The sequence below is a fragment of the Rhinatrema bivittatum genome, chromosome 16 (genome assembly GCF_901001135.1).
Source record: "Rhinatrema bivittatum chromosome 16, aRhiBiv1.1, whole genome shotgun sequence".
Taxonomy (NCBI): domain Eukaryota; kingdom Metazoa; phylum Chordata; class Amphibia; order Gymnophiona; family Rhinatrematidae; genus Rhinatrema; species Rhinatrema bivittatum.
The window spans coordinates 32,308,387-32,336,221 of record NC_042630.1 but is presented as its reverse complement, the minus strand read 5'-3'; the positions used below and the strand labels follow the sequence as shown (position 1 = coordinate 32,336,221).

At 50.2% G+C, this 27,835-nt stretch overlaps 2 protein-coding genes across 7 annotated transcripts in view; both read left to right on the top strand.

Moving 5' to 3' along the window:
* The window catches only part of ARHGEF2 (Rho/Rac guanine nucleotide exchange factor 2), a 119,232-nt gene extending 106,509 nt beyond the window's left edge, over window positions 1-12,723 (top strand). For 5 of the 6 annotated variants that reach the window (XM_029579431.1, XM_029579430.1, XM_029579432.1 and 2 more), the window contains 12 exons: window positions 673-921; window positions 1,484-1,560; window positions 2,021-2,190; window positions 2,640-2,707; window positions 3,643-3,825; window positions 4,411-4,527; window positions 4,997-5,064; window positions 5,346-5,387; window positions 6,658-6,708; window positions 7,104-7,547; window positions 8,370-8,538; window positions 8,959-12,723. In XM_029579431.1, coding sequence (XP_029435291.1) covers window positions 673-921; window positions 1,484-1,560; window positions 2,021-2,190; window positions 2,640-2,707; window positions 3,643-3,825; window positions 4,411-4,527; window positions 4,997-5,064; window positions 5,346-5,387; window positions 6,658-6,708; window positions 7,104-7,547; window positions 8,370-8,538; window positions 8,959-9,044 — 1,724 coding nt within the window. In that variant the 3' untranslated portion in view covers window positions 9,045-12,723. The remainder of the gene's footprint in view (window positions 1-672; window positions 922-1,483; window positions 1,561-2,020; window positions 2,191-2,639; window positions 2,708-3,642; window positions 3,826-4,410; window positions 4,528-4,996; window positions 5,065-5,345; window positions 5,388-6,657; window positions 6,709-7,103; window positions 7,548-8,369; window positions 8,539-8,958) is intronic. The other variant, XM_029579435.1, reaches the window with a different exon arrangement.
* Window positions 12,724-16,089: 3,366 nt separating this feature from the next.
* LOC115078738 (tyrosine-protein kinase Fer-like) lies at window positions 16,090-25,896 on the top strand. The gene is made up of 10 exons (XM_029581747.1): window positions 16,090-16,343; window positions 16,473-16,685; window positions 18,648-18,776; window positions 19,277-19,330; window positions 19,910-20,028; window positions 21,002-21,096; window positions 22,237-22,360; window positions 22,596-22,753; window positions 24,869-24,991; window positions 25,664-25,896. Exons 1-10 carry the CDS (start codon window positions 16,278-16,280, stop codon window positions 25,804-25,806), a joined length of 1,224 nt encoding a protein of 407 aa, XP_029437607.1. The 5' UTR covers window positions 16,090-16,277; the 3' UTR covers window positions 25,807-25,896.
* Window positions 25,897-27,835: the final 1,939 nt, after the last annotated feature.

The following is a 27,835-nucleotide window of genomic DNA, read 5'->3' as shown; positions in this document are numbered from 1 at the left end:
AGATGACGACCAACATGGGCCCTGACCTTTACGGTCTGGGGCACTGATACGCAGGCATAAGTGAAAAAGTACAGGACAGCTTCTAAGGCCTAGTCCATAAGTAAAGCTCATCAAATAGCACTGTCTAAATTTTCCAGAAGGCTCATCACCCACCCAGTAAAAATGTTGCTAGCAGTAGAATGTTTTATGGGTTATCTTAAGGCTTGGGGATAACTGCACGGTGCAGCAGTTACGGTTTTAATAGAAGTATGGGGGTAACCTGCACAGCAGATGCTACCATAAGAAGCTTGCTGGGCAGACTGGATGGACCATTTGGTCCTTTTCTGCCATCATTACTGTGTTACTGTATATAATATTTAAAAATAAATACATATCTATTTCCTGTTCGTACCCTAGATCCATCCAGACAAGTGGGTTTTGCATCCCTACCAGCAGATGGAGGCAGAGAACTAAAAACTTTGAGGCACTGCTAAATAAACAAGAGCGCCACCTGCAGTCCCTCAGTATTTCTCTGTCTCCAGCAGATGGTAGACTAATAAAGAACTTAATCTGTAAAGAGAGCATCCCACACATGGGCAAACCACCACCACAGACTGGTGGCCATCTTACTGCAGTAAGAAGCTTGGATCTTTTCTCACCGTGGTCCCCCATCTCGTCTCCCACCTTCCCCAGGGAATGAGGTGGATCAGCAGGACCTAGCCACAGCTCTGACGCTGGTGAAGGACCTCATCTCTTCCATCGATCAGGAGGTGCACGAATGTGAGAAGAACCTCCGCCTGCAGGAGATCCAAAACCGCATGGACAACCGAGCCGCCACCCTGATCAATGGCAACCGACACTTCCGCAAGGAGGAGCTGCTGCGGCGCCGGCTGATCCACGATGGCTCCCTTCTGTGGAAAGCGGCCACGGGGCGCTTCAAAGGTGAGGGAGAAACCCCCAGCCTGAGCTGGGGCTGCTTGGCAAATTGTTTTCGGAAGAGCTGAGGACGCCTGTCCACACACACACGATGAGAGATTGCACAGAGCGACACAGCACAGGCAGTACACAAAGTGAAATGTATAATATACAGAGAATTCATTTTAAACACCTTTATTAGCAACCCGCATATGCACCTCACTAATTACTAACATAATCTCATTAACCACCCATATGTGTATCATCAACTAACCACGCGTAACTCGTATCCATCTTCTTGGCGGTTTGTCTGCATCCCGTGCCAGTCGAGTGGACTGGAAGGTCCCCTTGCTGTATTGGGATCAGCTGCCTCCTAAACGACGTGGGACTTAGGGCAGTTAACTTGCACGAAGCACTGGAGAGGCAGGCGCTATCCAGAGTATGTGGGCCCCAGGCCCAAAGATTCCCTCCTGTACCCGCAGAGAAGGAAGCCTGTTGCATTTTGATTACCCTGCTCTGCCGGGGACCACAAGCTGTGCTTCCTCTCTGACGCTGGATTTCAACTGACAGTCCTTTATCCCTTGGGCAGATGTCCTGATGCTGCTGATGACCGATGTCCTGATATTCCTGCAGGAAAAAGACCAAAAATACATTTTCCCTGCCCTGGTGAGTCTCCTCCTCGTTTCCGTTTCAATTATTTCTCTTCTTGTGGTGTTGGCTTTCTGGTATTTTGTCTGTTTCCATTTTTCTCAACAGCGTACTGACGTAACAGAGATGTGTTTTGCCCGCTAGCCTCTCTGATTCTACCCTGAATAGTCCGGTAGATCAATACAAAAAATAGGCAGGTTAGCTCTGCCAATTTGTGTGAAACTAAGAGTAGAGAGAAAAAGTTGTCCTGTGTTTAATTCACGATGGGTAGATGCCTTCAGCCTTTTCCCTGGTGTTAGACCGTAATATAATTCTACGCGGTGGATGGCAGAGGTCCAAGATGATGCTGGACGAGGCTGACAGCACAATAGGGATAGATACCCATTACCTTCAGCCAGCTTTGTGCATATAACGAGTAGATCCGTGCACCCTTAACTGGGAGCCTCGCCCTTCATGTCACCTTTTCCTTTGCTTGTAGGACAAGCCAGCAGTGATCTCGTTGCAAAACCTTATTGTCCGAGACATCGCCAATCAAGAGAAAGGCATGTTCCTGATCAGCGCCATGCCCCCAGAGATGTACGAGGTTCACACCGCTTCCAGGGAAGACAGGAACACCTGGATGAAGGTCATTCAGCAGAGCGTCCGAGTGTAAGCACTGCCGGTTTCCCTTGAGCAGGATATAAATTAAGACTCCCCTGGTGTAGCACTCTGATCCATTCCACTGTGTGCCTTAAACTCAATTAAGCACAACCGAGTTTAAGTAACTACAAAGATACAGCCTGGAGCTTTTTGGCCTGTTCAGGTGTGAATATGGAAGCTTCCTGTACTAGCTCTGGATTTGAAAAGGGACATCTTTCATTGGTCCTGTACTAAAGTCTCTGCAGGCTGTGATCCACATTTCTGGACCAGCATAAATGTTATTCAGTGCTGAGCTTTCTAGACCGCGTTCGAAGTTATCATGACTTGCAATGGTTCCAGCCTCCCCCTCTCCGCCCCCCCCCCCCCCAACCGCCCGGGTCAGTACTAGAATTCAGTGCTAGGTTTTTACAATGTGAACCTGGCTCACTGTGACTACGGTGTAATTGATCTCATCTTAGGTGCCCCAAAAGGGAGGATTTCCCACTGATCGAGACAGAGGATGAGGCCTACTTGAGAAAGCTGAAAGGTAACGAGAAACCTTGATTATTGTGACCTGGCTAATGGGTTCTAAGTCGTGCCCACAATCAGTTTCTCCTTCTGATTCAACAATGAAGGGGACTTGGCCTTCCTCTCTTAAAGATTTATTGGTGAATATTTCAGAATTCCCTTTCCTCTGGGGCGGGAGAGGGAGCCAATAGCTTCCTCCCAGCTCAGTTGGAACTAAGCACGATGAGCCTTCATTTTTTTTTTTTTTAAGAGTAGATTAATTTTGTAAATTTGTTACTTTGATTGTTATACCTGTTTTTTGTAATTTTATTCTTTTTAATTTTTTTGTAATTTTTTTAATTATTATCTTTGTGAACCGTTTTGATAAAATGTTATTTGTAAAAACGGTATAGAAATACTTTTAAATAAATAAATACATTAAATTAACAGCTCCCTGGGGATTTTTCCCCTTTCAGCTTGCATTTAGTTCAGTCACTGTGGCGACAGTCTTTGGCTGGGAGGGGGGGATGTAACCGTGTGTCCGTGCGCCAAGGCTGCTTTCGGAACTTGCAACCACGGGCCCTAAATCCAGCCTCTGGTTGTCACCGTTGCATGATGACTGGCGCTCCCTCTCCCACAGGGGCTGTGAACACTGCCTTCATCGCATCCTCAGCCTCGGCTGACCCCGTGGATCGGAAGGACTTGAGCAGGAAAATGAAACCCAGGTCCCTCCGTCTGGCAGTTCAGTCAGACGGAGGGACCTGGCAGCTGTCTCGTATTTCATGATTTTAACAGGCGGAGGGCTTTGATCTAGAGCCAATAGACTTCCCGACGGGCTGAAGATCACTTTGGGTTTCCTGGGGTAAAATAATTTCCCATCTCCCGGTAGAAAAAGGTTGAACGGAAGGACTGTGACCGTAATTGCATTGCCCCCACCACGCTTCCTCAGCACTGATTTCCTGCTTCTTTTGCCAGATGAGATCCAGCAGAAGGACAGGGAGATCGTGGAGCTCCTGGAGGAAAAAGTCAGTCTCTTTGCCGAGGTGACCCAATTCCAGGCCGGGGAGGAGGCGTTCGTAAACTCCCGGAACCTCTTCCGGGCCGACTCTTCAGACACTCCCCGGGGGGAGAAGATGGTGAATGAAGCCATCAGAGAAGGTGAGATCACAGGCCCCCACATGATCTCCTGCTAACCCCGGGGCCATTCCTTTCCCACCTCAGGCAAGGAGGGAGATCCCTCAGTAATTCCCTCCTGGACTAGTGGCCATCGTGGCTTCTCAGACTGAACTGAAGAGTCCACTGGAAGCCAACAGGCAGGGCTCGTGAAGTGTGCACTGGGCGCATAGGCCCTGCATGCTACAACACTTGGACTATTTATCAAAAAGCAAAATCAGATTGTAGATTGAACATGCAAGCTGTAATCAGCTTGACCAGGGGTGGACTGACAGCGATGTGGGTCCCCAGGCACTAAGGGTCAGTGGCCCCTCACCACCCATCCGAGAATAGGGGAGAGTGCTGTGGGCCCTCGGGCACTGCCCAATTGCGCAAATGGTCAGCCTGCCCCAAGTTTAACCTGCTGGCTCTCTCTGCAAGGCCCTTGTTCGTGGCATGAGTGGAGGGCAGTTCTCCTTTTGCTAAATAAAACACCCCAGATAGTACACCACACGCTGTAAAGAGTCCAATTGGCAGGCAAACACTGGACTGTATTTTCATTTTTTCATTTCGCTTCTCTTTTCTTCCTAGTTGAAGGGCTGAAGGAGAGCCTCCTGGGAGCTGGATTCGGGCTGCTTCCTGCCGGGGACCGGAATCACCCTGCCGACTCGGAAAGCGGCCCCGCCATGCACCCTGGCGGCACTGCAAGTATGCAAGGCTGCGGCGTTGGCATTAACTCTCTGGTTCATCCGGCGCAGACGCCCGCTCGTCCTTCCCCCCCCCCCCTCCCACCTGGTATAGTGTGTGGTGTTTCCAAAGCTCATGGCAAGAACAGTGAGGGGGGGGGGGGGTTGGGTGTTAATCATTTGTCTGGGCAGGTTTTTAAGGTGCTCCCCTGTAATTTATTCTCCCAAACCCTCCTCCCCTGCAGACGGCTGTCGGCACTGCATGACTAAGATAATTTGTTAGATGCTTTTCCAGGCATGGCTACCCCTGGGGGGTGGGGGGGGGGTCTAGAGAGGAATCTAAATGTAAAACAACTAAGCAGGAAAATGTGTGTCTGACAGAGGAGGAATGCTCTTGCTTCCTGTGCGTGCACTACAGAATTATTGCGTAAGTGCAGTCATTAAAGCAAAAGGTGCTTTTTTTTGGATTCGTTTCCTTCTGTGCTTTGCAGATGGTGAGACGGGGAGTATCAACGGGACCGTGGAGTTCTGCAGGACAGACTCGGACTTGGGTCAAAAGGTAAAACTGATGCCTTTAAAGGCTCATATGAGAGTTTGTGGGATTCAGCAACCTGATTGGTCAGTTCCTCATTGCATCATTGAAAATAGAACCCCCATCCCCCCCCCCACCCACACACACACTTCCCCCTACTGAGCCCTGCATGTGTCTACAGCCCAGTGCCCCTACCACAGGAGCGAGAGAACGAATGCTGCCTGTCTCCACCCCTAAATCTGCCATAACTTTTAAGTAAACAGCCAAGTTGCCCATTCTGATGCTGACTTCTCTCTCTCTCTCTGCAGGATCGGAACGGCAACCAGCTGCAACAGAGGACGCCACAGCAGGTGAGGCTCTGACGTGAATCCGGGTGGTGCCCTGTTGCTGTGTCCCAGGGGCCAGGCAGCGTCATTCAGCCCTGGAGGGCGCTCTTCTACCTGGTGCCTGTGGCTTCCCAGGACAAATGGAATTTTCTCTTTGTCCTGCCAGACCAGTCCAGGAGCATGGCTTACGCTCTCCTACCATGCATCTGGACTGGTCTGTCAGGACTCAGGGAAAGGAAATTAACAGGTAAGGTTAATTTAACCATCTGGGACCCCATAATTAATATTTTGATTGACTTTCCTGTGCTCCCCAGACTCCTTCCTACACCTCCCCACTATGATTTCTTCTTGATGTTCCCTCCAGACCTTCCCCCCCTCCTCTAAAACATTTACATTTATTAGGTTTATAGATGGTCTAGGTGGTCAACAATGAAACACGCATAAAATAATTGACAATAAAAAAAAAACAAAATTACTTTAAAAAAGCATAAAAGAATAGCAAATTAAAATACTGTTTCAAATCATAAAACTCAAAAATAGGCAGATTTAAACAAATGGGTCTTGAGAAGACCTTTGAAGTTTTTAAGGGAGTCTCATTTTCGTATTTCGAGTGGGAGGAGATTCCAGGACATAGGTCTGGCCATGGGGAAGGCGCGTTCGCGTGTAATACAGAGGCGTGCTGCTTTCGGCGAGGGGACTTCGAGAAGGAGGTGCTGTGATGAGCGTAGAGAGCGAGTGGGCTGGCAAAATTTGAGTAAGGAGCTGGTCCATGGACAAGAGGCGTCATTCGGAAGTTTATATATCATTGTTCCCAGTTTATATTGGATGCGTTGGGAGATGGATAGCCAAGGGAGACGAATTAGAGTTGGTTTAATGTGATCGGAGCGTTTTGTGTCGGACAGGAGTCGAACAGCCGTGTTGATTAAGAGTTGGATAGGTCGTAGAGTCGCAGCAGGAAGACCAAGGTATAAAGCATTACAGTAAATAATTGGGAATAAAGAAGCTTGAAGAACAGTGCGAAATTCAGCAGCGAAGAGGAGTTATTTTAAGCTAGCAAGTAACCGAAGTCTGAAAAAACCTTGTTTGTTGACGTACTTATCCAGTGCCCTTCTGCCTCCCTCTTTTGATTGAAATTGCTGCTGTTGTTGGTGACCTAGGTTGGAGTGGGAAAGGGACTGTACTCGGGAGAAGATTTCACTGTATCATCGCACTGCTTCTCTTTCTGTATGTAGTACGAGCGCCTCTGGGCCTGCTTTGCACTTTTATTCATGAAGTTGTTTTCTCCCCCTAACAGGAAGTATTTCAGAGGCTTCTCAACCTCTACGGGCTCCTGCATGGTTTGCAGGTAAGTACATCTGAAGGCTGCCTGCATTTCATGCGGCGAGGACACATCCCAAGCTTAGCCTGCTGTTTCCACTCTGCAGTATCCATTCATGTAAAGAAGCTGATTTGTGGTTGGCAAACAGCTCAGATATGAACCATACTGCAGCCACATGCAGAAAACCCAGTGCTGAATCATTAGGAGGGATAAGCTCAAAGGTCAAGGGACTCAAGCTCTCGAGAAGTGATGTAAAGTCCACCTCACAGGGGACCTGGAGTATCTGTGTTGTATTCTCCTTAGAACGTTTATCTGCTTGAGAAGATGTCACACCAGTGTTTTGCCTGAGCATTGAAATATAGGTGTGATATTACAAAAGCACTCTTGTCGGGCAGTCAGTAATGAATCTTTATTTTTTGTAGGCCGTGGTGACTCAGCAGGACACAACCTTAGAACTTCAGCTTCAGGACGGGGGCGAGAGGAAAGAGAAACTGTTGCGCAACAACTCCCACGAGGGCCCGCTTGTCGACGTGGCCCTGAGGAGCGCCGACAAGCAGGGGACGGAGCTGACGCTCCTGCAGCGCCAGCACGCCCTGCTGCAGGAGGAGCTTCGGCGCTGCCGGAAGCAGTGCGAGGAGAAGGTGCAGGAGGCCGCGGCCTTGGAGTCCCGGCTCCGCGAGAGCGAGCAGGCCAGAGCTCGGCTGGAGAGGGAGGCGGAGGAGGCCAGGAGGCAGGCCGCCGTGACAGCCCAGCGGGAACAGCTCGGCGCCAACGTGGACGGGCTGAGGAGCAGGAGGGTCCTGGATCCGCGGAGGCGGAGTCTCCCCGTGGGGGATGCCTTGTATCTCAGCTTCACGCCACCACAGGTACGGGGGGGGGGGAGATGTGGGAGGGAAAAAAAAAAAAAAATTCAACGGTGAGACCGACAGAACAAGAGAAATCTCCTGCTGGAGCTCCACCTCCTGTAAGGAAGCCAGGGGGGGGGGGGGAGGGGGCCACTGTGGGGCCTGAAAGCTGAGTGCGAACTGACACAGTCCACAGCCGGCTGCTTACCGTTCACTGAAGTAACAGATAGTGTTCAACTTATTTCATTCTCAATATAGTGATCTTAAAAAATTCATGGAAGTTAAGAGAAGGGATGAGGATTACAGAAATCCAGTGCTGACTTTCACCATAGAAGTTTATCACAGTAATTGCACATACACAGTTTTTTTGTAGGACTTACTGCTGTGCTTCTTACCTGATACATGAAGTGACTCATGGTAGGAGCCTTAAATTATAGCCCTGGCTGTGGTGCTGCAGTGATGGTGCAGCTGACATAGTTGGTGGCAGTAGTGGGATCCTGAATGTTGTCCCCCATCCCCCTTCCCCCCCACTGTCCCTGGAGGGAAAGGGAGCCAGTTTCCCTCTGGTGCAGGAGGAGAAAGAGCATACCACAGGGTGAACTAATGAGGGATAAGAAACAGTTGAACGAGCAGGCCAAAGTATGTGAGGGATCTCCCACTAGTGCCGTGCTGTGACATGTGTGGGAAAAGGGAGACTCTAACTCACAAGGGAGAGGGGAGCTCTGTTTTAGGATAGCTACAGAATACAAGAATCAGGGAACATAGCTCTTCCATGTGCCTCAGGGGATGATCCCAACTGAAGGTGGACTGTTTCTCACCTTTTGGCCTCGTTTCCTGCTCCAGGTCTCTCAGGACCCCCCGAAGGCCACCTTCACCCTGCAAGTGGACGATGGCTCGGGGGATGAGCTCAGTGACCTCACAGAACTGGAGAGGCTACAGGATGGTGCTGACCCCGAGGAGCCCTCCGAAGAAGAGAACGGTGGCCAGCAGCCCTCCCCGTCCAGCCCCCGGGGTGAGTCCCGCCACTGGGCCCCCTAAATCCGGACTGCGATTGCTTCAGCGCAGAGTCTGCTAAAAAGAAACCCTGCCTAGTGGCGCGGTATTCACTGTTTCTTTGGTTTAGAAGATTTTTAATCCTGAAGTTCAGATTTATCTCCTGTTTTAATGGCCCCCCCCCCCCTTTTCCTCTGTAACCCTGCCATTTCCGGGTTTGTCACCTATGGCCAGGGGCCAGGAGCCCAGGCTCCCTTCAGACCCCAGTGACTGAGACTGCCTCTGCCTGGAGAAGAGGGGCTTGTGAACGTTGCCTCCATAGTAGCCCAAGCAACAGGAGGCTAGGCTCAGGAGTCAAGCCCACAGGGCATCCACAGGAGCCAACCTGAACCTTAGATCTAACAGTGTCAACTTTTTTTTTGGCTTTTGAACTTTTCAGAGTTTCAGCGAATGCAGGACATTCCAGAAGAGAGTGAGACCAGCCACGATCTCCGAGATACCGATCCTGGGTCTTCGGAGAGCTAAAGCCACCTCTCTCAAAATTGTTAAATAAACTGATAAAAGAAAAAGAAATGACAAGACTTCTCTGAAACAGACGGACAGGAACAAGGAATTTTCATACTGCTGCTCCTCTTTAAAATGAAAACTAAATCTTGAAAACTGCACCTGAAAAAAAACAAACAGGAGGTGGTGGGATCTGAATCTGGAGCTCCCAGGAACAAGCTGGACTTTGAAATCCGTGAGCACATCAAACATTTTAACGCTACTTTCTGTCTTCTCCTATTCCATTTTATTTCTTTGTGTACCTTTATTTTATGTGTGTGTATATATATATATATATATATGATGTAATTTTTTTTTTTTTTTTTTTTGCCAGCAGAGCTGATGGGGGAGCCTTAATCAGGCTCCGCCTTTTCAATCTTTGACACAAACGTATTTATTGTTTAAGCAGAATTAAATTATTGTTTTCATTGGAGGAAAATGGTGTTGAAATTTTGGGTCTGCTGTTAGGAAAATTTTGGTCTAACTGCATGCGACCTCCTGCCCAGATCTGCTCTGTTTGCTGGCTGCAAGTCACGTTTCAGAGGAGTGCAGTCCCCTGCACAGAGGCATTGAACTGGAAAGCTCAGACTGTGTTCCTTTTCACAGCTGAGGGCATTGTGCACTAGGCTCAACAGTGTCCAAGAATTTCAGCTATTGGTTGCAGCCCTCTGTTGAGGCCTCATTGTCCTTGCATGGGTAATCCTGTGCCTTATAAAATAAAAATAATTGTCTGGCAACATCAGGCTACACAGAGAACACATCCTGATCTCTGGAATCCTCTTTAACCCTGCAGCAACCCAGTAGAATTTTAATAAGGAAGACAGGGCTGAGTGGCAGAGCAGAGTCGGGGATTGGTGTCCCCGGAGGGATGGCAGAACCATGCAGGATTTTTTTTTTTGTCTCTGCTGCAGGTCACCGTCAGGGAGGAGACCCTTGCAGCCAGGTCCCACAGCCTCGTGAAATGGATTGGGGGCTAGTGGTCATTGATTTTTCAATCATTACTGGTGCTACTACCGTTTTTAGACACCTCCCTCCTCTCCCGTCCACCCCTTGAGTTCACAAATGAACTGTGGCATGTGGATGTCACGTTTTCGGGTGCAACTGGCTTAAATTTGTTGACAGATTTGCCTAACAGGTGAACTTATTCAGAGCTTGCCCTGTTCCCCCTGCACACAGTTGAGTCAGGTCCTGTTTTGTAGCATCCTGGGTGGCAAAGCCAAGGGCTCATTTCTTCACATTGCTTATATCGCTGGAGAGCAGGCACTGAGATAGTTTAGGGGGGTTGCCAGCTGACCGGTCTGAGCCCTGGCTGGAGTTGTAGCCCCCTCAGAAGAATCATAACCGCCTCTCCCTTCATGCAGTGGGGCAAAGCCGGGACTGAATCAGTCAGTTGCGGAGGAGGTGAATAAGATTGGGGGGGGTAACTGGTGACCTCAGAGGCAGTGCTTCAAGAGAGGTAAACACTAGCGAGTCAACCAGAGTCGTATCTCAACATATTCTGTTGCAGTTCAATAGCAGGCATTCACTGCCAGCAAATATCCTTCCCTCCTGTCTCTTGTGAGTTTGACCCATTTTGGGAGACTCACCTCCCCTGTTAACTGGTTTCTTTCCTGACTGCTTGATGTGCCATCTTTCCAGTACATTCCAGTCCTTCATATCACTGCAAAATAATGTAAAAAAAACAAAACATTAAAATAAAGCTACAGCTACCAGCATTCACTGGTATAGAGCTTGTGAAAACCAAGACGTATTCCCAGATTTCGCTGTACGGAACCTCCAGTCTGAACATTTGAAAGTGTGGATTTGACAGCCAATCAGAAAATTGGATTGGTTGACCCCGCTCTTCTCACTACTCCCCAAACGCACATGTACGCCCCTTGAATCATTGTTTAGCATTGCCTTGTGCAAGGAAATTGGACCATTGTACACAAAACAATGTTTAATTTAAAATACAAAATAATACATTGTAAAATGCATGAATGTGAGAGCTATAGGTACTGTTTAATAAGTTACCATATGCTACAAGAATGGAGTTTTCTTCTGTTTTGTGAGGTGATGTCTCTTATACCATAAGAGCATTTCACAGCACTTAAGATCACGTTGTTATCACTTTTTAAAAGATAAATACATTCTTCTTTGAAATGCTAACTTTTTTTTCTGTTTTGGATTGCAAAGTTTTTTAAAGACCCAGTAAAAACAGTCATTTTTTAACGTTTGTGAATGTAATTCTGCTGCTTCCTTGAGAATCAGGACCAAAAGGAGTCTTGCAAGAGTCATAAATAAAATGCATTGTTGCCAATCTAACTCCCTTGTCAGCTGGAGACTCTGATCCAGCCCTAACTCCTGTCCCCTCTGGGATGGCATGGCTAGAATTTCATGGGGAACTTGGGAGTTAGGCGGGCAACACTATTGTAAGCGATTAGACGTGAGAAAGCTCCTGGCACAGATGGTTACTCCATCCTGATTGTCTTTTCCATAAGTGCTGTCAGATAGACCCTGGCATATTGTGAGAAAACAATTATATTTTTATGGATTCTATTACTGAAGGCATATGTTATATTCAGTGGCTTGACTGAAAAATTCAGTCAGTGAAGTGATCTGATTGACAAAGTGGAGTGGATTATAATTTAAGCAGTGGTGTGGTGGGTCATATAGTTTTATGGATTATAGACTTCTTGACAGCTGGGAATGGGGCCCTGCACTCTTGACTGGATGATGTCCAATATAGGAGTGGCCAGCTCTGGTCCTCGAGAGCCACAAACAGGCCTGGTTTTCAGGATATGCACAATGAATGTGCATGAGATAGGCTTGCATGCAAATCTATCTCATGCATATTTATTATGCATATCCTGAAAACCTGGCCTGTTTGTGGCTCTCGAGAACTGGAGTTGGCCACCCCCCCTAATCTACTGAGTTTGGCGGGCCAATACTTTTTAATGACATTATGGTCCCAAAAGAAGTTTTGTTTTTTGTTTTTTTTTTTCTAAATTGATCTAATATTTTTTTTAAAGTTAGTTTTGACTGATGCAGTGGGGGATTTAATAGTAATAAACAGCCCCTAGGGGGAGGGATTGGGTATTTTGTGACAATTAATGCCCCAGCGGATTAGTCATTAACTGCTGGGACAAGCCCACCCCCTCCCCACTGGTCATTATTACAGCCCTCCAGTCATAGAGTGTAAGACCAAAATCCAAGGTCTCAGTCCTGTAAAATACCTCAGCAAAAGATATCTTAAAAAAAAAAGGAAGAGAGAGCCAATGCTGTCCTGCACAGATCTGCTCGTGTGCGTAATTTTTTTACCCGTTTCCATACCTGGCTCTATGGAGTCTAAGCTGACCTTGTGAATTAGCTCCGAGTGTGCTTGTAGATGTGACTCCCTGCGTTCATGGCGAGGTATTGATCATGAGTAGCCCATCAAACTATATGAACCCTTTGTGCCCACAGTTTTAAAATGATTTTGGCATGTTTTATGGAGAGGAGAATATGTGCCCGGGATCCTCTCTTCCCTTGGTAAAGAAATGAGAGGGGGATGTATAAAGCTTCTGTACCAAAACAGATGAATTTTACTTAAACACAGAGAAAAAAAAAAGGCAGGGAAAATAGATTTTTTTATCTGTATAAATATATTACAAGTACTCAGAAAAAGGAGCGCGCCTACAAACAGGTCATGTAAATACAGTTTGGCTAAACAGCTTAATGAAATGTATGTTTTAATTTTTTTGAAAGAAGTAAAAAAAAACAAACAAAAAAAAAACCCAACTTATGATGACTTAAAAATCTTGTGTGTGGTTTTGTTTACGTAGCTATTGTCAGGACAGTGGGGGTCAGTAGTATTGGTTCAGAAGGGGAAGCGTCCTCTGGTACCAGGCTGGGGAGACTGAGGGAGGAGGGTCGCTAACCCCAGTACTCCTGGGGGAATTCTGCAAACTTCTGTACACGTTATATTGGTCAATATACATGACAATCTTTAATTAATGTAAAATGTAATGCAGAAAAAAAGGTTATTACTTAAAGATACAGAGTTTTAAATATTCTGAGCAGAATTCCCCTAGAAGAGCATTGTAAGAATGTCCCTTTCACCCTCTCTCCCTGCTCCATTGGCCAGGCTCCTTTCACTTTGCCTTCTCAGGCCCCTTATCTCCTTCACCCTCCACTATCTCTCCCCTTCCCCACTAGGCTCAACCCCTTCCACTCAGTCTCCACTCCCAGAGTATGACCCCCGTTCTCAGTACTGTCCCGCACACAGGCTCCCTCTCTCTCTCACACACACAGGCTCCCTCACTGTGGTGCACATATGCACCCCTAATAAGTCTCTCTCTCTCTCTCACACACACACACACCCTAACTCATGCACTCTCTCTCTCTCTCTCTCTCTCACACACACACACACCCTAACTCATGCACTCTCTCTCTCTCTCTCTCACACACACACACACACACACCCTAACTCATGCTTTCTCTCTCTCACACACACACACACACCCTAACTCATGCTTTCTCTCTCTCTCACACACACACACCCTAACTCATGCTTTCTCTCTCTCTCTCACACACACACACCCTAACTCATGCTTTCTCTCTCACACACACACACACACCCTAACTCATGCTTTCTCTCTCACATACACACACACCCGTACACACAGGCTTGCTGTCTTTTACACACACACACACACACACTCTACCCACAGTTTCACAGACTCTCACAAAAGCAACCTCTACAAACAGACTCACTCTCACCGGGGTCTGCTCTATTCGCAGCACGCCGGGACTTGAACTTCTATCTTCTCTGCAATGCATCTCGCCGGGGCCATTTTCCTCTTCACTGTGTCAAGGCACGCAGGGGCCTTCTTTCTCTTTGCCGTAACACAGCACTCTGGGGCCTTCTCTTTCTTGTCTGCGAGCAACATGGGCTCTGCAGCGGGATGGGGTCTACTTGCAGCATGCTGGGGCCTGCTCCAAATTCTGTGCAGTAACTGGAAATTCTGCACAGGGGCAAATTCTGCACAAATTCTGTACGTAGCAGCCCAGACTACTCCTAACTCCAGGCCGGGACACTGGGTCAGTACTGGATCAGAGGGAGGAGTGTCCCTAACACCATGCTGGGACACTGGGGCAGTACTGGATCAGAGGGAGGAGTGTCCCTAACACCATGCTGGGACACTGGGTCAGTACTGGATCAGAGGGAGGAGTGTCCCCTAACACCATGTTGGGTCACTGAGTCAGTACTGGGTCAGAGGGAGGAGTGTCCCTAACACCATGCTGGGACACTGGGTCAGTACTGGATCAGAGGGAGGAGTGTCCCCTAACACCATGCTGGGACATTGGGTCAGTACTGGTACAGAGGGAGGAGTGTCCCCTAACACCATGCTGGGACACTGGGTCAGTACTGGATCAGAGGGAGGAGTGTCCCCTAACACCATGTTGGGTCACTGAGTCAGTACTGGGTCAGAGGGAGGAGTGTCCCCTAACACCATGCTGGGACACTGGGTCAGTGCTGGATCAGAGGGAGGAGTGTCCCCTAACACCATGTTGGGTCACTGAGTCAGTACTGGGTCAGAGGGAGGAGTGTCCCCTAACACCATGCTGGGACACTGGGTCAGTACTGGATCAGAGGGAGGAGTGTCCCCTAACACCATGTTGGGTCACTGAGTCAGTACTGGATCAGAGGGAGCAGGGTCCCCTAACACCATGCTGGGACACTGGGTCAGTACTGGATCAGAGGGAGGAGTGTCCCCTAACACCATGCTGGGACACTGGGTCAGTACTGGATCAGAGGGAAGAGTGTCCCCTAACACCATGTTGGGTCACTGAGTCAGTACTGGATCAGAGGGAGCAGGGTCCCCTAACACCATGCTGGGACACTGGGTCAGTACTGGATCAGAGGGAGGAGTGTCCCCTAACACCATGCTGGGACACTGGGTCAGTACTGGATCAGAGGGAGGACTGACCCCTAACACCATGCTGGCACACTGGGTTAGTACTGGATCAGAGGGAGGAGTGTCCCCTAACACCATGCTGGGACACTGGGTCAGTACTGGCTCAGAGGGAGGAGTGACCCCTAACATCATGCTGGGACACTGGGTCAGTACTGGATCAGAGGGAGGAGCGTCCCCTAACACCATGCTGGGACACTGGGTCAGTACTGGCTCAGAGGGAGGAGTGACCCCTAACATCATGCTGGGACACTGGGTCAGTACTGGATCAGAGGGAGGAGCGTCCCCTAACACCATGCTGGGACACTGTGTCAGTACTGGGAGGAGTGACCCCTAACACCATGCTGGGACACTGGGTCAGTACTGGATCAGAGGGAGGAGTGACCCCTAACACCATGCTGGGACACTGGGTCAGTACTGGATCAGAGGGAGAAGTGACCCCCTAACACCATGCTGGGACACTGGGTCAGTACTGGATCAGAGGGCACAGTGTCCCCTAACACCATGCTGGGTCACTGGGTCAGTGCTGGCTTAAAGGGAAGTGTGTCCTTTCTCAGCACACTGTGTCATTGGGTCTGCACTGACTGATTTCTGCATTTGCAGATCTCTGACCAGCAATGAGTGAAGACTGTAGATGCACATCTGGCCCTTGCCCCTGGTAGCTCAGACAGCTTTCGCTTAGCCAGCATGGCACTGCACTGGGAGCTCTTCGTGTGAGCCCTGTGTAATTAGACTGCATTGCCTCCTTTCTGCGCTTGGAGTAATGCTTTGATTGGAAGTGCTCTGAAAACAGTAAGTGTGGACACCTCCTAACGTCTTAACGATGTCCCCTTGCTGGTGAATCTGGTTCATTTTAACTTTTTAGACATCAAAACACTCCATAGGTCAAATCTGGCCATGGCCGTCAAAGATTTTGTGCCTCTGGGGAAAAAAAAAAAAACCAAACAAACCAATGTTTGCCTCCATTATTGTCTGAAGGATTTAAATATAAGGAAAGGGAAAGATATTCTGAGGAGGTTTTCAGAGGTTTTGCATGTAGCTGCTGATGTCATAGTTGGGTGATGTCATTGTTGGGTGATGTCATAATTCACCATTGTCCCAGGAGAGAGTTGGGGTTTTTGTTTTTCCTCTGTTTTCAGTCTGCCTGGTGTCAGTCTCTTGGCTAGAAATGTATGGAGATGCTTTGCACAGGCGGAATCCAGAGATCCGGCCAATCAGAAACTCTCTAAGAGATTCGTGAATTATCTCCCCCTGCCCGCCACATCCACCGCTGCCAAGGATGAGCTACAACTCCTATCAGAAGCACCATCTGAATAATGGGTATGGGGATGTGAAACCCATCCAGGTACGTTCCAGGAAGGGTGCGGGCAGAGTTGAGGGGGATGGGGGCGGGGGGGGAGGGGTACATATCCAAGAAGTATATATAATTAATCACTGCCTTTTTTTTTTTTTTTATCCCCTCTCTCTTACGAAGCTTCCCCCTCCTTTGCCGCTGGTGCCAGCCATTGACAGGCCCCTGACCCAGCAGGACTGGTACTATGGCGCCATCCCGCGGCAGGAGACGCGCTGTCTGCTCACCAGCAATGGGGATTTCCTGGTGCGAGAAAGCCATGGGAAACCAGGGGAATACGTGGTGTCCGTACTGGCCGAGGGGCAGTGCAAACATTTCATCATTCAGTGCATCAACGTAAGTGGCGCAGTGAAAGCCGGCTCCTGTGCGAGGAGGGAGGAGGCGAATGCAAGCGGTTTGTTTTTTTGGGGGGTTTTTTTGCAAATGGCTGCCCTGCCACAGACCTTGGTGGGAGAATTTATACACCCTAGGGCAAAATCCACCACATATCCCCTCAGATTATCCAGAAAAGGGCGACAGGAAGCTTGACGCTCCTTCCCCTCCCCATACCATGCTGTTTTGCTTCGGCAAACATTTTACATTCAATTCTACAGTGAGTTAATGGTTTTCACGGAAAGCCAAATTGTTGGGTCATCGTAAGAATTATCCAAAGTTGATTTTGAACGTGAGCAAGAAGGGTTCCATCTTCAGATGTTGCTCTTGGATACTCACACACAATATTTCCCAATGGCTCTTACGATGCCCCAGTAAAAGGTACGGCAGCCTGCTGAGAATCCAGCCTTCCCCGGGGCCGATACGGCTTGTAGAGACTATTGCTACCAAAAACACTCAGAATAAGATAATCGTGTTGACGTCTCCATCAAGTCTACCCTTGATTACATGGCCATGTCCTTCATGTAAGAAGTTGGAATCTCAGACCAAACGCTAGGAAAAGCTACAGCTGTCCATTGAGTTCAGCCCTTTTCCAGAAGGCTCCTTGGGAGGTTTGCCGAAGGCCCAGATGCATTTGGACAAGCCTTGGCTGCGGGAACCGTATCCATGGTACCCATCGGACACTGATTTCACCCATCCCTCTCCCAGAAGTTGGAAAAGCACCGAAGATGTCTACCGAATCCCGGCACATGGGAAGTCCATTGAGGCCACTTCCAATCTCCATGGTCTTGGCTGGAGAGCACTCATAATCTTCTGGGGTAAAAGTGATCAGATGGCCCTGTGATATCAAGAACAGTCTGAGCCAGGCCTGGTTTTACACTCAAGTGCTTCTAGGGCCTCATAGTTTCTGCTTTTTTTTTTTTTTTTTTTTTTGAGAAATTGGAACCAGAGGTCTGTAGATGCACCAGGGGTAAAACCAGGACCTGATGACCTGGAGCTGTCTGGTCACTTAGGGGGTGATTTTCAAAGGGACATCCGCAAGCAAAGCAGTGTTTTATGCACAGAAGTGGCCTTTTAAAAAGTTTTTTGCCTAACACGCAGATAAACTTATGCATGTAGGTCATGTCCCAGCGTGAGGGGAGGCGTTCCTGTGGGTGGAGCTTGCATTTATGTGCTCGCTGTGTAAAGGTTTGACCCACATGCTTGTAAATTTTCAGGAAAATTGTGTGCACACCAAATTGCAGGCGTAGCTTGTGTGGGGTAGATGGGGTGGGATAATTTTCGAAGCGGACTTGCGCGCTTAAATTCACATTTTTGAAAATTGGTGCAACTTATGCTTGTAATTTGTGGCTTGAATAATAGGGGACTTTTTAAAAATCACGTTTCCTACTCTGAAGGCCCTTAAACTTGGGTTCTTATCTAGGAGAATGTGAGAGGGTTTCGGGAAGGAGGGGGGGAAGGTCTGCCAAATCTAACAAAAACTAATGAAAAATAAAACACGTATGCATATTTAATTGTTTAGCTAATTTTATGTACAGAAAAAAGATGCCTGTTGGAATATGAAGGTGCTGAAAAATGTTTGACAGTGAGGGGAAGAGGGCCTTAGAAGCAAAGAGGTTAAAGAAGTCATGGCCTAGAACACTGGTGGACAAGTCTAGCCCTCAAGGTCCCTAACCGATCGGGTTTTCAGGATATCCTAACGAGTATGCACAAGACAGATGTGCGCACGACTAGGGCAGTGTGCAATGCAGCTCTATCTTCTGCATATTCATGAGGGATATCCTGAAAACCTGACCAGTTAGGGGAGGCCCTCGAGGACCGGGAAGGCCTGGATGTGCTACATCCAGCTAAGTCCATAGGGGCTGGTGTGGCCTCGGCCCCACGCCTGTTCTCTCATGCCTGCCTGGCCTTTCCTTATCTCTGCAGAACGAGTATCTCTTTGAGCTGGACGGGAAGAGATTCCCGACCATCCCGCTGCTGATCAACTTCCACCTCAAGAACCGACAAGTTCTGACCAAGAAATCTCAGGTCCTCCTGAGGAGGCCCATCACCAAGGTAAGCGTCAGCCACAGGGCCCTGCGTTACAGAGTCAGCGTTCCTCAAGTAAAAAAAAAAAACAAAACTGCCTGAGCCCCAGACGTCTGAAGGACGTGGTCTGGAAAGCTCACCTACGACGTTGCCTGTCCATAATTCTTCTGTTGGCACAATAAGGTGGGTGTCACCCGGGTCCAGTCTGTCTCAAGTCTGCCTTTCCTGAGTATCGAAACGGTTCAAGCCTGCTCACCTTGCAATGTTTAATTGGCTTCCAAATTCATTGGGGTGAAGTTACAGAAGAGGCTTGTTCTAGGGGCCTCTTCTGTAAAACGGGCTAAGCAATAGAACCGAAGAAGGGTCAAACCCTCGGGGTAATTTTTTTAAACTTCTCTGCAGACTTAAAGCTAGAGTAAGTGAATTGTGAGAAATAAAACAAACAAAGCCAGCCGCTGCTGATCTTCCAGGCACGTTTCAGCCGGGATTGATTCCTTCCACCTAATGCTTCGTCTTCTTTCCTGTAGGCCAAATGGATTCTCGATCACGAGGATGTGCTGCTCGGGGAGCTGCTGGGTGCTGTAAGTCACTCCGAGTTCATAAAACAAAATCTGAGCCAGAGATTTAAGCTGTTCCTCCCTCCTGCCATCACCACCACCCATACACAACTGTTCCTCCTTCCCCCTCCACTATCCCTTCCCCCCCTCCCCAACCACACACACAATCCGCCCCTCCCTCCCTCACTAGCACCTCCCACAATCACACTCTGTACACCCCCCCCCCCCCCAATGAGAGACACAGAACCACATCCATGCTGCTCTTTGAGCAGATTTCAAGGTCATAGTTCCGAGGTCGTATCGTCAAGCCTTCAAAGAGTGCAAGAAGCATTTGAGGTCACTGTCCTTGCATGCTAAGGGGGCAGTCATAGGCTTACAGCAAACCCCCAATTCATTTCCCTTAGAAAATCAGAAGCACAAATCCCTGCCTTCAATGGGGCAAAAGCCAGGCCTGGATTAGCCCGTTCGCTTGATCCGGGATGAGGCGGTGAGCCTGTCATCACATCCCCACCCTCGCTGCTGCTCCCTGCGGGAGTCCATGTGCACCCTGTTCCCACAGCCCTGCCCACTGGTGCCGCTAGCCTCTCTGCTCTGCTTTTCCAGGGAAACTTTGGCGAGGTGTACAGCGGCCGGCTGGCTTACGATAACACCCCTGTGGCCGTGAAGACCTGCAGAGAGTGCCTGCCGCCCGAGATCAAGAACAAGTTTCTTCTGGAGGCCAGGTGAGGCGGGGACGAGCCCTCTGCGGCCCTGGCGAGATGCAGGATAACGTCGGGAAGGCCATAGCACAAGAAATCCTGTACTGACTTGAGAAAAGCAGGAATGCCAAGGGCCTTTTTTTTTTTTTTTCCCCCAAGGCATTCTTACAGGGTCATTCATCAAAATGGCGCAAAAAGCAAAATTGTTTGACGGGGCGGGATTAATTTAAAATGAGAGGCAATATCGCATGGTTTTAATGCTGGAAATAATTGCACTTGTTTTCCTGGTGAGAGAGAGAGAGAGAACATAGTAGGCATATAAATAGTTGAATACTTTGAAGGCCATATAAATACTCTCTCTATGTTTGAGTAGCATCAATATTATCGAGGCTTATTGTAACCACCGCATCAGCAAGTTCCCCCATTCATTTTTTCCCCAGACCGTAGTCAGGTTCTCCCCGTCCCCCATCCCTCATTCCTCACGCCTCCTGGTGTGGAGGTCCAACATATACACCGTGCTCCATGTGGTCAATAAGAAATGGGAAAAATCTCAAAAAAAAAAAAAAAAAATAGCGACTGCCAGAGAAGGTCGTGCCCTGATCACCACAGCTGAAGGAAACGGAAGGTCCAGTTTGTTTCCACCCAAGATCCCCCGCTGCTAGAGGCAACGCGTAAAGCTTTGCAGACAGCGCGTGGTCCTTCCTGATGCAGCTGGGCTGGAAATCCCAGCCATTGTACACTGGATTATTTGCGGCCGTATGCACGCACCGTGCTATCCCGAGACTATAAGAACCGTCACATTGGGTCCCACTTGGCTCAACATCCTGTGTCCCAGAAGAGCGAGAAACGCGGGGGCTTAGAGGAAGGGGTTGGAAGTAACGGCCGCAGGTGTCATGTGGCGCCATGGATTTGGGGATGTGCCCAGCTCCCCTAGGGTGATGACGTTCCTGACTGCACCTGGTCCTTGGGTTTCACTGCCCCTCTTCCCTCCCCTCAGGATCCTCCGGAAGTACGACCACCCCAACATTGTGAAGCTGATTGGGGTTTGCCCATGGAAGCAGCCAATCTACATCATCATGGAGCTGGTGCCAGGTGAGTGACGAGGCAGGGACCGAGGATCCCCTCTTTGTCTTCCTCCCTTTCAGTGGTCGCCCTTGGGAATGCGATTGCAGCCATCGTCGGGGTAACAGGCGCAGCCAGCCCGGGACTCGGGAGCGTTGCCGTGAGGTGACCAGTGCTCCACCCCCTACCTCGGCCGGCACCTCTAAGGCAGTCGGGTGTAGCTTAGGCACCGGTGCCTCCTCTCTCCTGTGGCCTTCACCTGTTTAAGCCCTTGGGACTCTGCCTCTGAGAGAACCTGCCAGATCCACGTATCACCGCTTAGGACTGGGCGGGCCTCGCGGTAACCGGCGCTATCTGAAGAACCGGCTGAGCGCTTCTGGCGCAGTGACTGCCGATCCCACGCGGTCCGTCCACGCAGGCCGCGTCCTTGCGATGCGTACCACGGGCCTTGGCTTCCCTGCGAGGTCGGAGATGGGAGGGGGGTAAAACAGCGGGGGGGGGTGGGGGGGGCTTCTTTGTGGCGGAAGCACACTTTTCTGCTCGCAGACAGCCCCGGGCTCCGTCAGGTGTGTGCCGGCGCTTTCCCGTCAGCGTGTATCCGTTCATCCAGTTCCGAAGGTTTTCTCTAAGAGGTATCTGCCCGCTCGTGTTACCCGGGGGTCTGTTCCCTTCCTCCAATCCACAGCGGATGCACTTAAACAGCGAATGTGTGTGTGTGTGCGTGTGTGTGTGCGCGTGTGCGTGTGTGTGCGTGTGCGAGTGTGGGTATGTGTGCGTGTGTGCGTGTGTGTGTGTGTGTGTGTGTGTGTGTGTGTGTGTGTGCGTGTGCGCGTACATGTGCGCGCGTATGTGTGCGTGTGTGTGTGCGTCATGCTCTGACGGCGCAAAGCTGTGGACTTCCAAGTCCTGCCTTCCATCCCTCTCTCTGCCCTCCAGCGCTTGCCAGGTGGCCCACGGGGCTCAGTCGCATGGGCCCTCCCCGCGTTTTCGTTCGTAGGAGCTCTCGGCGGAGGGAGCTGCCTGGCAACCACGGACATCATCCTCCTCTCCGGCCAATGATGACCCTTTCGCTTGCTTTCGTCAGATCCCGGCGGGAGGCGGGTCCCTTCCCAGTCAAGCGGTATCCCGTCGGCGCAGCCGGCGCCTCATGCTTCTGTTTTATCCTCCCAGGCGGTGACTTCCTAACCTTCCTGCGCCGAGAGGGCATTCGCCTCTGGATCAAGGACCTGCTGCGCTTTGCGGAGCAGGCGGCCGCGGGCATGGCCTACCTGGAGAGCCAGCACTGCATCCACAGGTACCGAGCGCCGTCGTGGGAGCATCCGGGCCCGTGAGCTGGGGGGGGGGGGAGGAGGTTCCTGGTCCTGGTCCTGGTCCTGGTCCTCGCCGCTGCACCTCATGGGAACTGTAGTTCCACTTCGCCTAAGGGAAGTTGCAAGTCTATGCCATGCACTGGGACTGCCACTCGTGGCTCCCCTTGATCTCTCTCCTGCTTAACCGTAGCCTTTTTTTTTTTGCTTGCGGCCTTGCAGAGACCTGGCTGCCAGGAACGTCTTGGTGGGGGAAGGCAACGTCCTGAAGATCAGTGACTTTGGGATGTCGCGGCAGGAAGAGGATGGCGTCTATTCGTCTTCGGTCGGAATAAAGCACATTCCCATCAAGTGGACGGCGCCGGAGGCCTTGAAATACGGTCAGGAACGCCACCTTACCCCCACTCCTAGCGGGAAGCCCTGGCAGAGAGGGGGAGCTTTGCTTTAACTGGATGGTTGAAGAGAGGGCATGGGCTCGGTGTTTGCTTGGGTTACAATGTCTCTCCGGCGGTTATGGCTTTTGTAATTCAAAAACCCTCATGGTGCCGGCTCTCCAGGGAACAGCCGTTCAGTTAATGCTTTTTCTTTTAACGTACTCGTTTGCTGCCTGCCGGAAATAGCAGGCAAAACTCAGAGAGTGTTCTTTGCTGAACTGAGATCACTGGCTGAGGATTTTAAAAAAATGTTCTTTTACCAGTGCAGTGGCTTTGAATTACAGGGAAGGAGCCAAAAAGTGGTGCATGAGATCATCCAAGGAAATCCAAACCCCCTTCCCGTCCCGTGGTCAAGGCACAAATCCAAGGGACCAAGGCAGGGGGAGAGCGCCAGATTTAAAAAGCAATAGGTGGTGCACTGGACTACTGACTGGCAAGTGGTTGAGGACAGGCCCGGAGCCAGCTTTTCTATCTCATGTGCTCCGAGATGCATCTCCCCTCTCTTTACCCCCACCCCCAGCCAGCGGGAAGGAGGGAGAAGGGTCAGGCTGAACGACGTGGAAGTGTGGGCTACACCCCAAATTCCCCCACAGGTTCCCATTTAATCTTATCGTCCATGTGTTTATTATTTTAACGTAAACTTGCCTACCCACTTTTAACCCTAGCACCCTGCATGGCGGGGGCACCCCGTGCACATACTCTCACTGTCTAATGGGAAATCCGGTCCTAAACAGACCCCCCCCCCCATCCGCCGAAATGATTATAGCTTTATCCGGATCACAAAGTGGTTTTCTCCTCGCCTTTTCCTGACACCCCCCCCCCCCCCCAGCTCCAACTCCATTCTGTAATTTCAGCCAAGGGTGGCCTCGCTCAGATCGTTTTATTCCTGACCATCCTGATACCTTCGGCTGGACAGAGAAACACATCCTGAACTCTCTAATCCATCTTCCCTTCCGCAGGGGCCGAGTCTGTGGAGAAGTGATTTAGACCAGTGAAAGGGAGCAGAACGGGAGGAGGGAGAGGCGCAGGCATCCTCTTCCTCTCTCCAGCGCCCTGGGCAGATGAGGGTGTGAGATGTAATCCAAGGGCCCAGCCCCCAGCACCTCCCCCCCTCCCCCCCTTACCACCAAGCTTTGTCATAATGTAAAGCGATTCCAGAAACAGTGAGGCTGGGGGCTTGCTGGATAGCACTCGGCCATGGTCAGCCCGCTGGCATCCGTCCAGCTGCGGATTCACAGACCGCTGACACCAGCCAGGTGATCCACGGCCTGTGGTGTCGGTAGATTCTGCCCCCCCCCCCCCTCCTTTTTATGGCTCCTTGATTCCCAGGGCACTTTTCATAAAGGGGCCAATGTATGTGTGTGGAGAGGGGTTTTAAATTTAAGATCGTTGTTAGAATCCCAAAGTTCTCACCGTCCTGGACGCCACGTTGGGTTCCCTTTCCGACGCTGGTATTCTCACGTCCTCTGCGTAGGGTACAGTGTGTGCTGCGAGGCAAATAATCAGTTCTTTAGCCTAGGGATAACCACAGGCCCCCCCATGCCTTCAGGGGACAGGCCAAGCTAATCCTGGTTTTCACCACATCCATGGCTGCGGTGGGGTGAGTTAAACCAGGACTGGCTCGGCCGGTCCCTGAGGACCTGGGGTTTTTGTTGATGATGGCGACGCTACATCAGGGGGGGGGGGTAAGCAACTCCGGGGCCTCAAGGGCCTCATAGCCAGGTCTAGTTTTTCAGGCTGCCCCCCCCGATGAATGTGCATGAGAAATATTTGCATGCGGTTGGAGGCAGTGCATGCAAATGCATCTCATGGACATTCAGTTGCGGATGACCTGAAAACCTGGCCTGTTTGTGGCCCTCGAGGACCAGCCCTGCTCTACATGACAATCTCTGTGTAAATCTCTCATCCCACTGACATTTTGCAGGGAACACAACAACCGCCCCCCCCCCCCCCCTCAGTAAACTATGATCTAGCATCGGTATTTTAAGAATGGAGGTAGCTGAGAGGCAGCAGCAGGTGTTCGCCACCGATCTAATGAATCCCCTGGTCTCGTTCTGACAGGACGATACTCGACGGAGAGTGACGTCTGGAGCTACGGAATCCTGCTTTGGGAAATGTTCTCGTACGGCGCCACCCCTTACACTGGCATGTCCAACCAGCAAACCCTGAGCCAGGTGGAGCGAGGTAAAGGGTTTGCGCAGAGCGGCAGGACCGGGGTCAGGTTTTCGGGACGCCCGCGAGAAATAACGTCCCGAGATACATCTGCATGCGAATCTCGTCTCATGCATAATCCACTGCGGACGGCCTGAAAACCCAGGCTCTCGCTTGCGTCTCTCTTGTGGACTAGAGCCGGCCACCCTGGCTTAGACTTTGCCCACACTGGGCTTACCCTGTGTACTAGTCCTACTCTTAGTGACCGTGGTGGTACTGCCAGGAAAATCTCCTGGACTTAGGCAGCCAATGGGGGGGGTCTTGCTTGCACTGCTAGACCACCAGAAGGAGCACGCAATGGAACTGCACCTCTGGAGAGGCGTCGGTGCAAGAGGCTTCGCCCTGACGGCTGCCGCTCGCCTCCATGTCATAAGGAGGATTTTCCCTATTACGTTGCATGGACTTGGAGTTCCAGTTATCCCACTGGTTTCCCCTTAAGAAAAATCAGAACGACAAATCCTTGCATGCAACGGGACAAGACCAGGTCTGGATTAACCCCAATCCTTATGGCAGGCAGCCAAGTGACAAGCTCCGCCATCTTCTTCCACTGGCCTCTGAATGGGCAGATGCTTTTACAATGGAAAGTGCATATTTTCCACCCTTGTTATACGTTTTATTTTACCTCTGTCTCTTGTTCCCCGGCAGGGTTCCGGATGAAGGCTCCCAAGAACTGCCCGCCAGAGGTCTACGAGATAATGCTGATGTGCTGGGACGTGAACCCCAGCCATCGCCCCAAATTTTCCAAGATCCTTCATGAGGTAGTGAAGCTGAACTTGAAACTGAAGTGACCGTGAAGGTTTAGTTTATTTTTTTTTCCCCCATGTGCTGTAACGTTTATAGAAGTCTGAGAAATTACAAAACTGCCTTTTTTTGTTTTGTTTTTTTTAAATTATTATTGCACTACCGTTCCTGCCGCCGCTGTGGTCAGCAGAGTGCGTTTGCCTTAAGGAATGTCCTGGGCCGCTGCTGAAAAGGCCCGGGGTCTTCCTGAAAAGTGCAGCGCGCGTGGCCGAGTCAGCGCCTGAAGATGAGCGACAAGCGTCACGAACAGCAGAGGCCCCCGGGAATTTACTGCCGGCGCCCTTGCACGTGCAAACGTGAAAACACACACTGACAGAGGCGTTTAGGGATGCACGCTTGGAAACTCACTCGCACGTGCCAGCGTCAATAGTAACTAGGGTCGGTCTACATCTGGCATGAGTAGCATGAAACAGAGTGGGACCCCCCCCCCCTCCCCCGTTCTGCATTCTCCTTAACGCAGCAGAAAAACCGTATCCGGTCTCCCGGCGAACAAGCGTTAGGACATGGAGCTTGAGCTCCTGCCTGGGAAAAAGGGACAAGAGTTTGAGTTTTGTAACTCTGGCCGTAAGGCAAGGCGCTCTGATTTATTGCTTCCGGTGGTGGTGGCTGGGCGATTGGGTTCGAAGGGAGTTCGACCAGCTCTCAGGCATTTTGCAATAACCCATCACCCACACTGATAACAGAATATTATCCCGTGATGGCAGCAAAGGAAAACATTAAAGCTGCAGAGCAATGAAAGTCACTCTTCCCCCCCTCCCCCATCCCCCCCAAAAAGCTGAATTACGAGCATTGATGTTTCTAAGCACGTCTTAAGCTCGGTATAAAAACTGGAACAGCTCGATCTCCTACAGAATGTATTCTGCACTGTCTAGTGCTATCAGGAAAGCAGAAACAGACAAGAGCAGAAGGGTTTGTATTCTCAAATGGATTGCAAATGTTTTTCACAGATCTTCCCTTCCCACTGAAACCTGGCTGCTGTACATTACCCTAGGCAGGTCTACAGAGAGCGTCCGCCCTCCCCCTCCCCCACCCCTCCTCATCCTCGTGCAAGCTGAAATCAGGGGAAGCACAGGCAGGTCTCCGGTGACACAACGCTACAGCCTGGCGATCCCAAACGGCCCTTCCAGCCATCGGGCTATGAGGCTCCGGGTGGGATTTCCCTTCCCGTGACCTCATGGGAGCAGTGGAGGGAGGGTCATGGTTGCTGTCCAATAAGGTCACCAACCGGGTGAGCGTGACCATTTTGACAGCACCCGAGATGGAAACCAAGTTGACCCGACCAGCTGAGAAATGAACTCCGCAGAGCCAGAGGGATGGATGCAGGATGAGGTGACATAGACCAAAGGCAATATAAAATAAAAAAAAAATGCAGTGGTAACAAAAAAAAAACAAAACCCAAAAACAAACCCCGACAACCCTACTCAGCAAGGCTTTCCCATCTAATTATAATTTCAGCGAACTTGTAAATGTGTAATGATTACGCTTTTACAGGCAATAAATGTGGGCTGTCAGAACACTGTGTCTGTTAGGGGAAATCAATCCAAGCTGATTGTGTCCACTGTAACACATCTTTATTACCACAATGTTTTTAAAGAAAGGGCTCCGAGGTGATCTGCGAAGCTATAAGACTGGTGAGTCTGACGTTGGTGCCCTGGAGAAACGGTAGAAGCCATGAGCGTAGACGTGGCCTACTGGGAGGATCTAACGCGGATTTAGCGAAGGGAGGTCTTGGCCGCACCGATCGGCTGGATATTTTTTGAAGGCGGCTAGGGGAGAGCCTGTAACGTACCTGGATTTTCAGAAAGCATTTCACAAAGTTCCCGATGAGAGGTTCCTCGGGAACTTAAAAAAAAAAAAGAGCCGCGTCTCTGGGTAAACTGGTTAAAAGGCCGGAGCGGAGAGTAGGACTGAACGGTCACTCACTGCCAGCGGCGGAAGGTGAATAGTGGCGCGCCCCGGGGACCTGTACTGGGACCTGTGCCGTATTCATAAGCGATGTGGAACGGGGCGCAACGA

What these genes read in the sequence shown, in the direction of transcription:
- LOC115078738 (XM_029581747.1), top strand. Translation starts at nt 16,278, where the DNA reads ATGAGCTACAACTCCTATCAGAAGCACCATCTGAATAATGGGTATGGG. An exon ending in TCATCATTCAGTGCATCAAC is followed by an intron (nt 16,686 to 18,647) that starts GTAAGTGGCGCA and finishes TTATCTCTGCAG; the next exon opens with AACGAGTATCTCTTTGAGCT. An exon ending in TGAGGAGGCCCATCACCAAG is followed by an intron (nt 18,777 to 19,276) that starts GTAAGCGTCAGC and finishes TCTTTCCTGTAG; the next exon opens with GCCAAATGGATTCTCGATCA.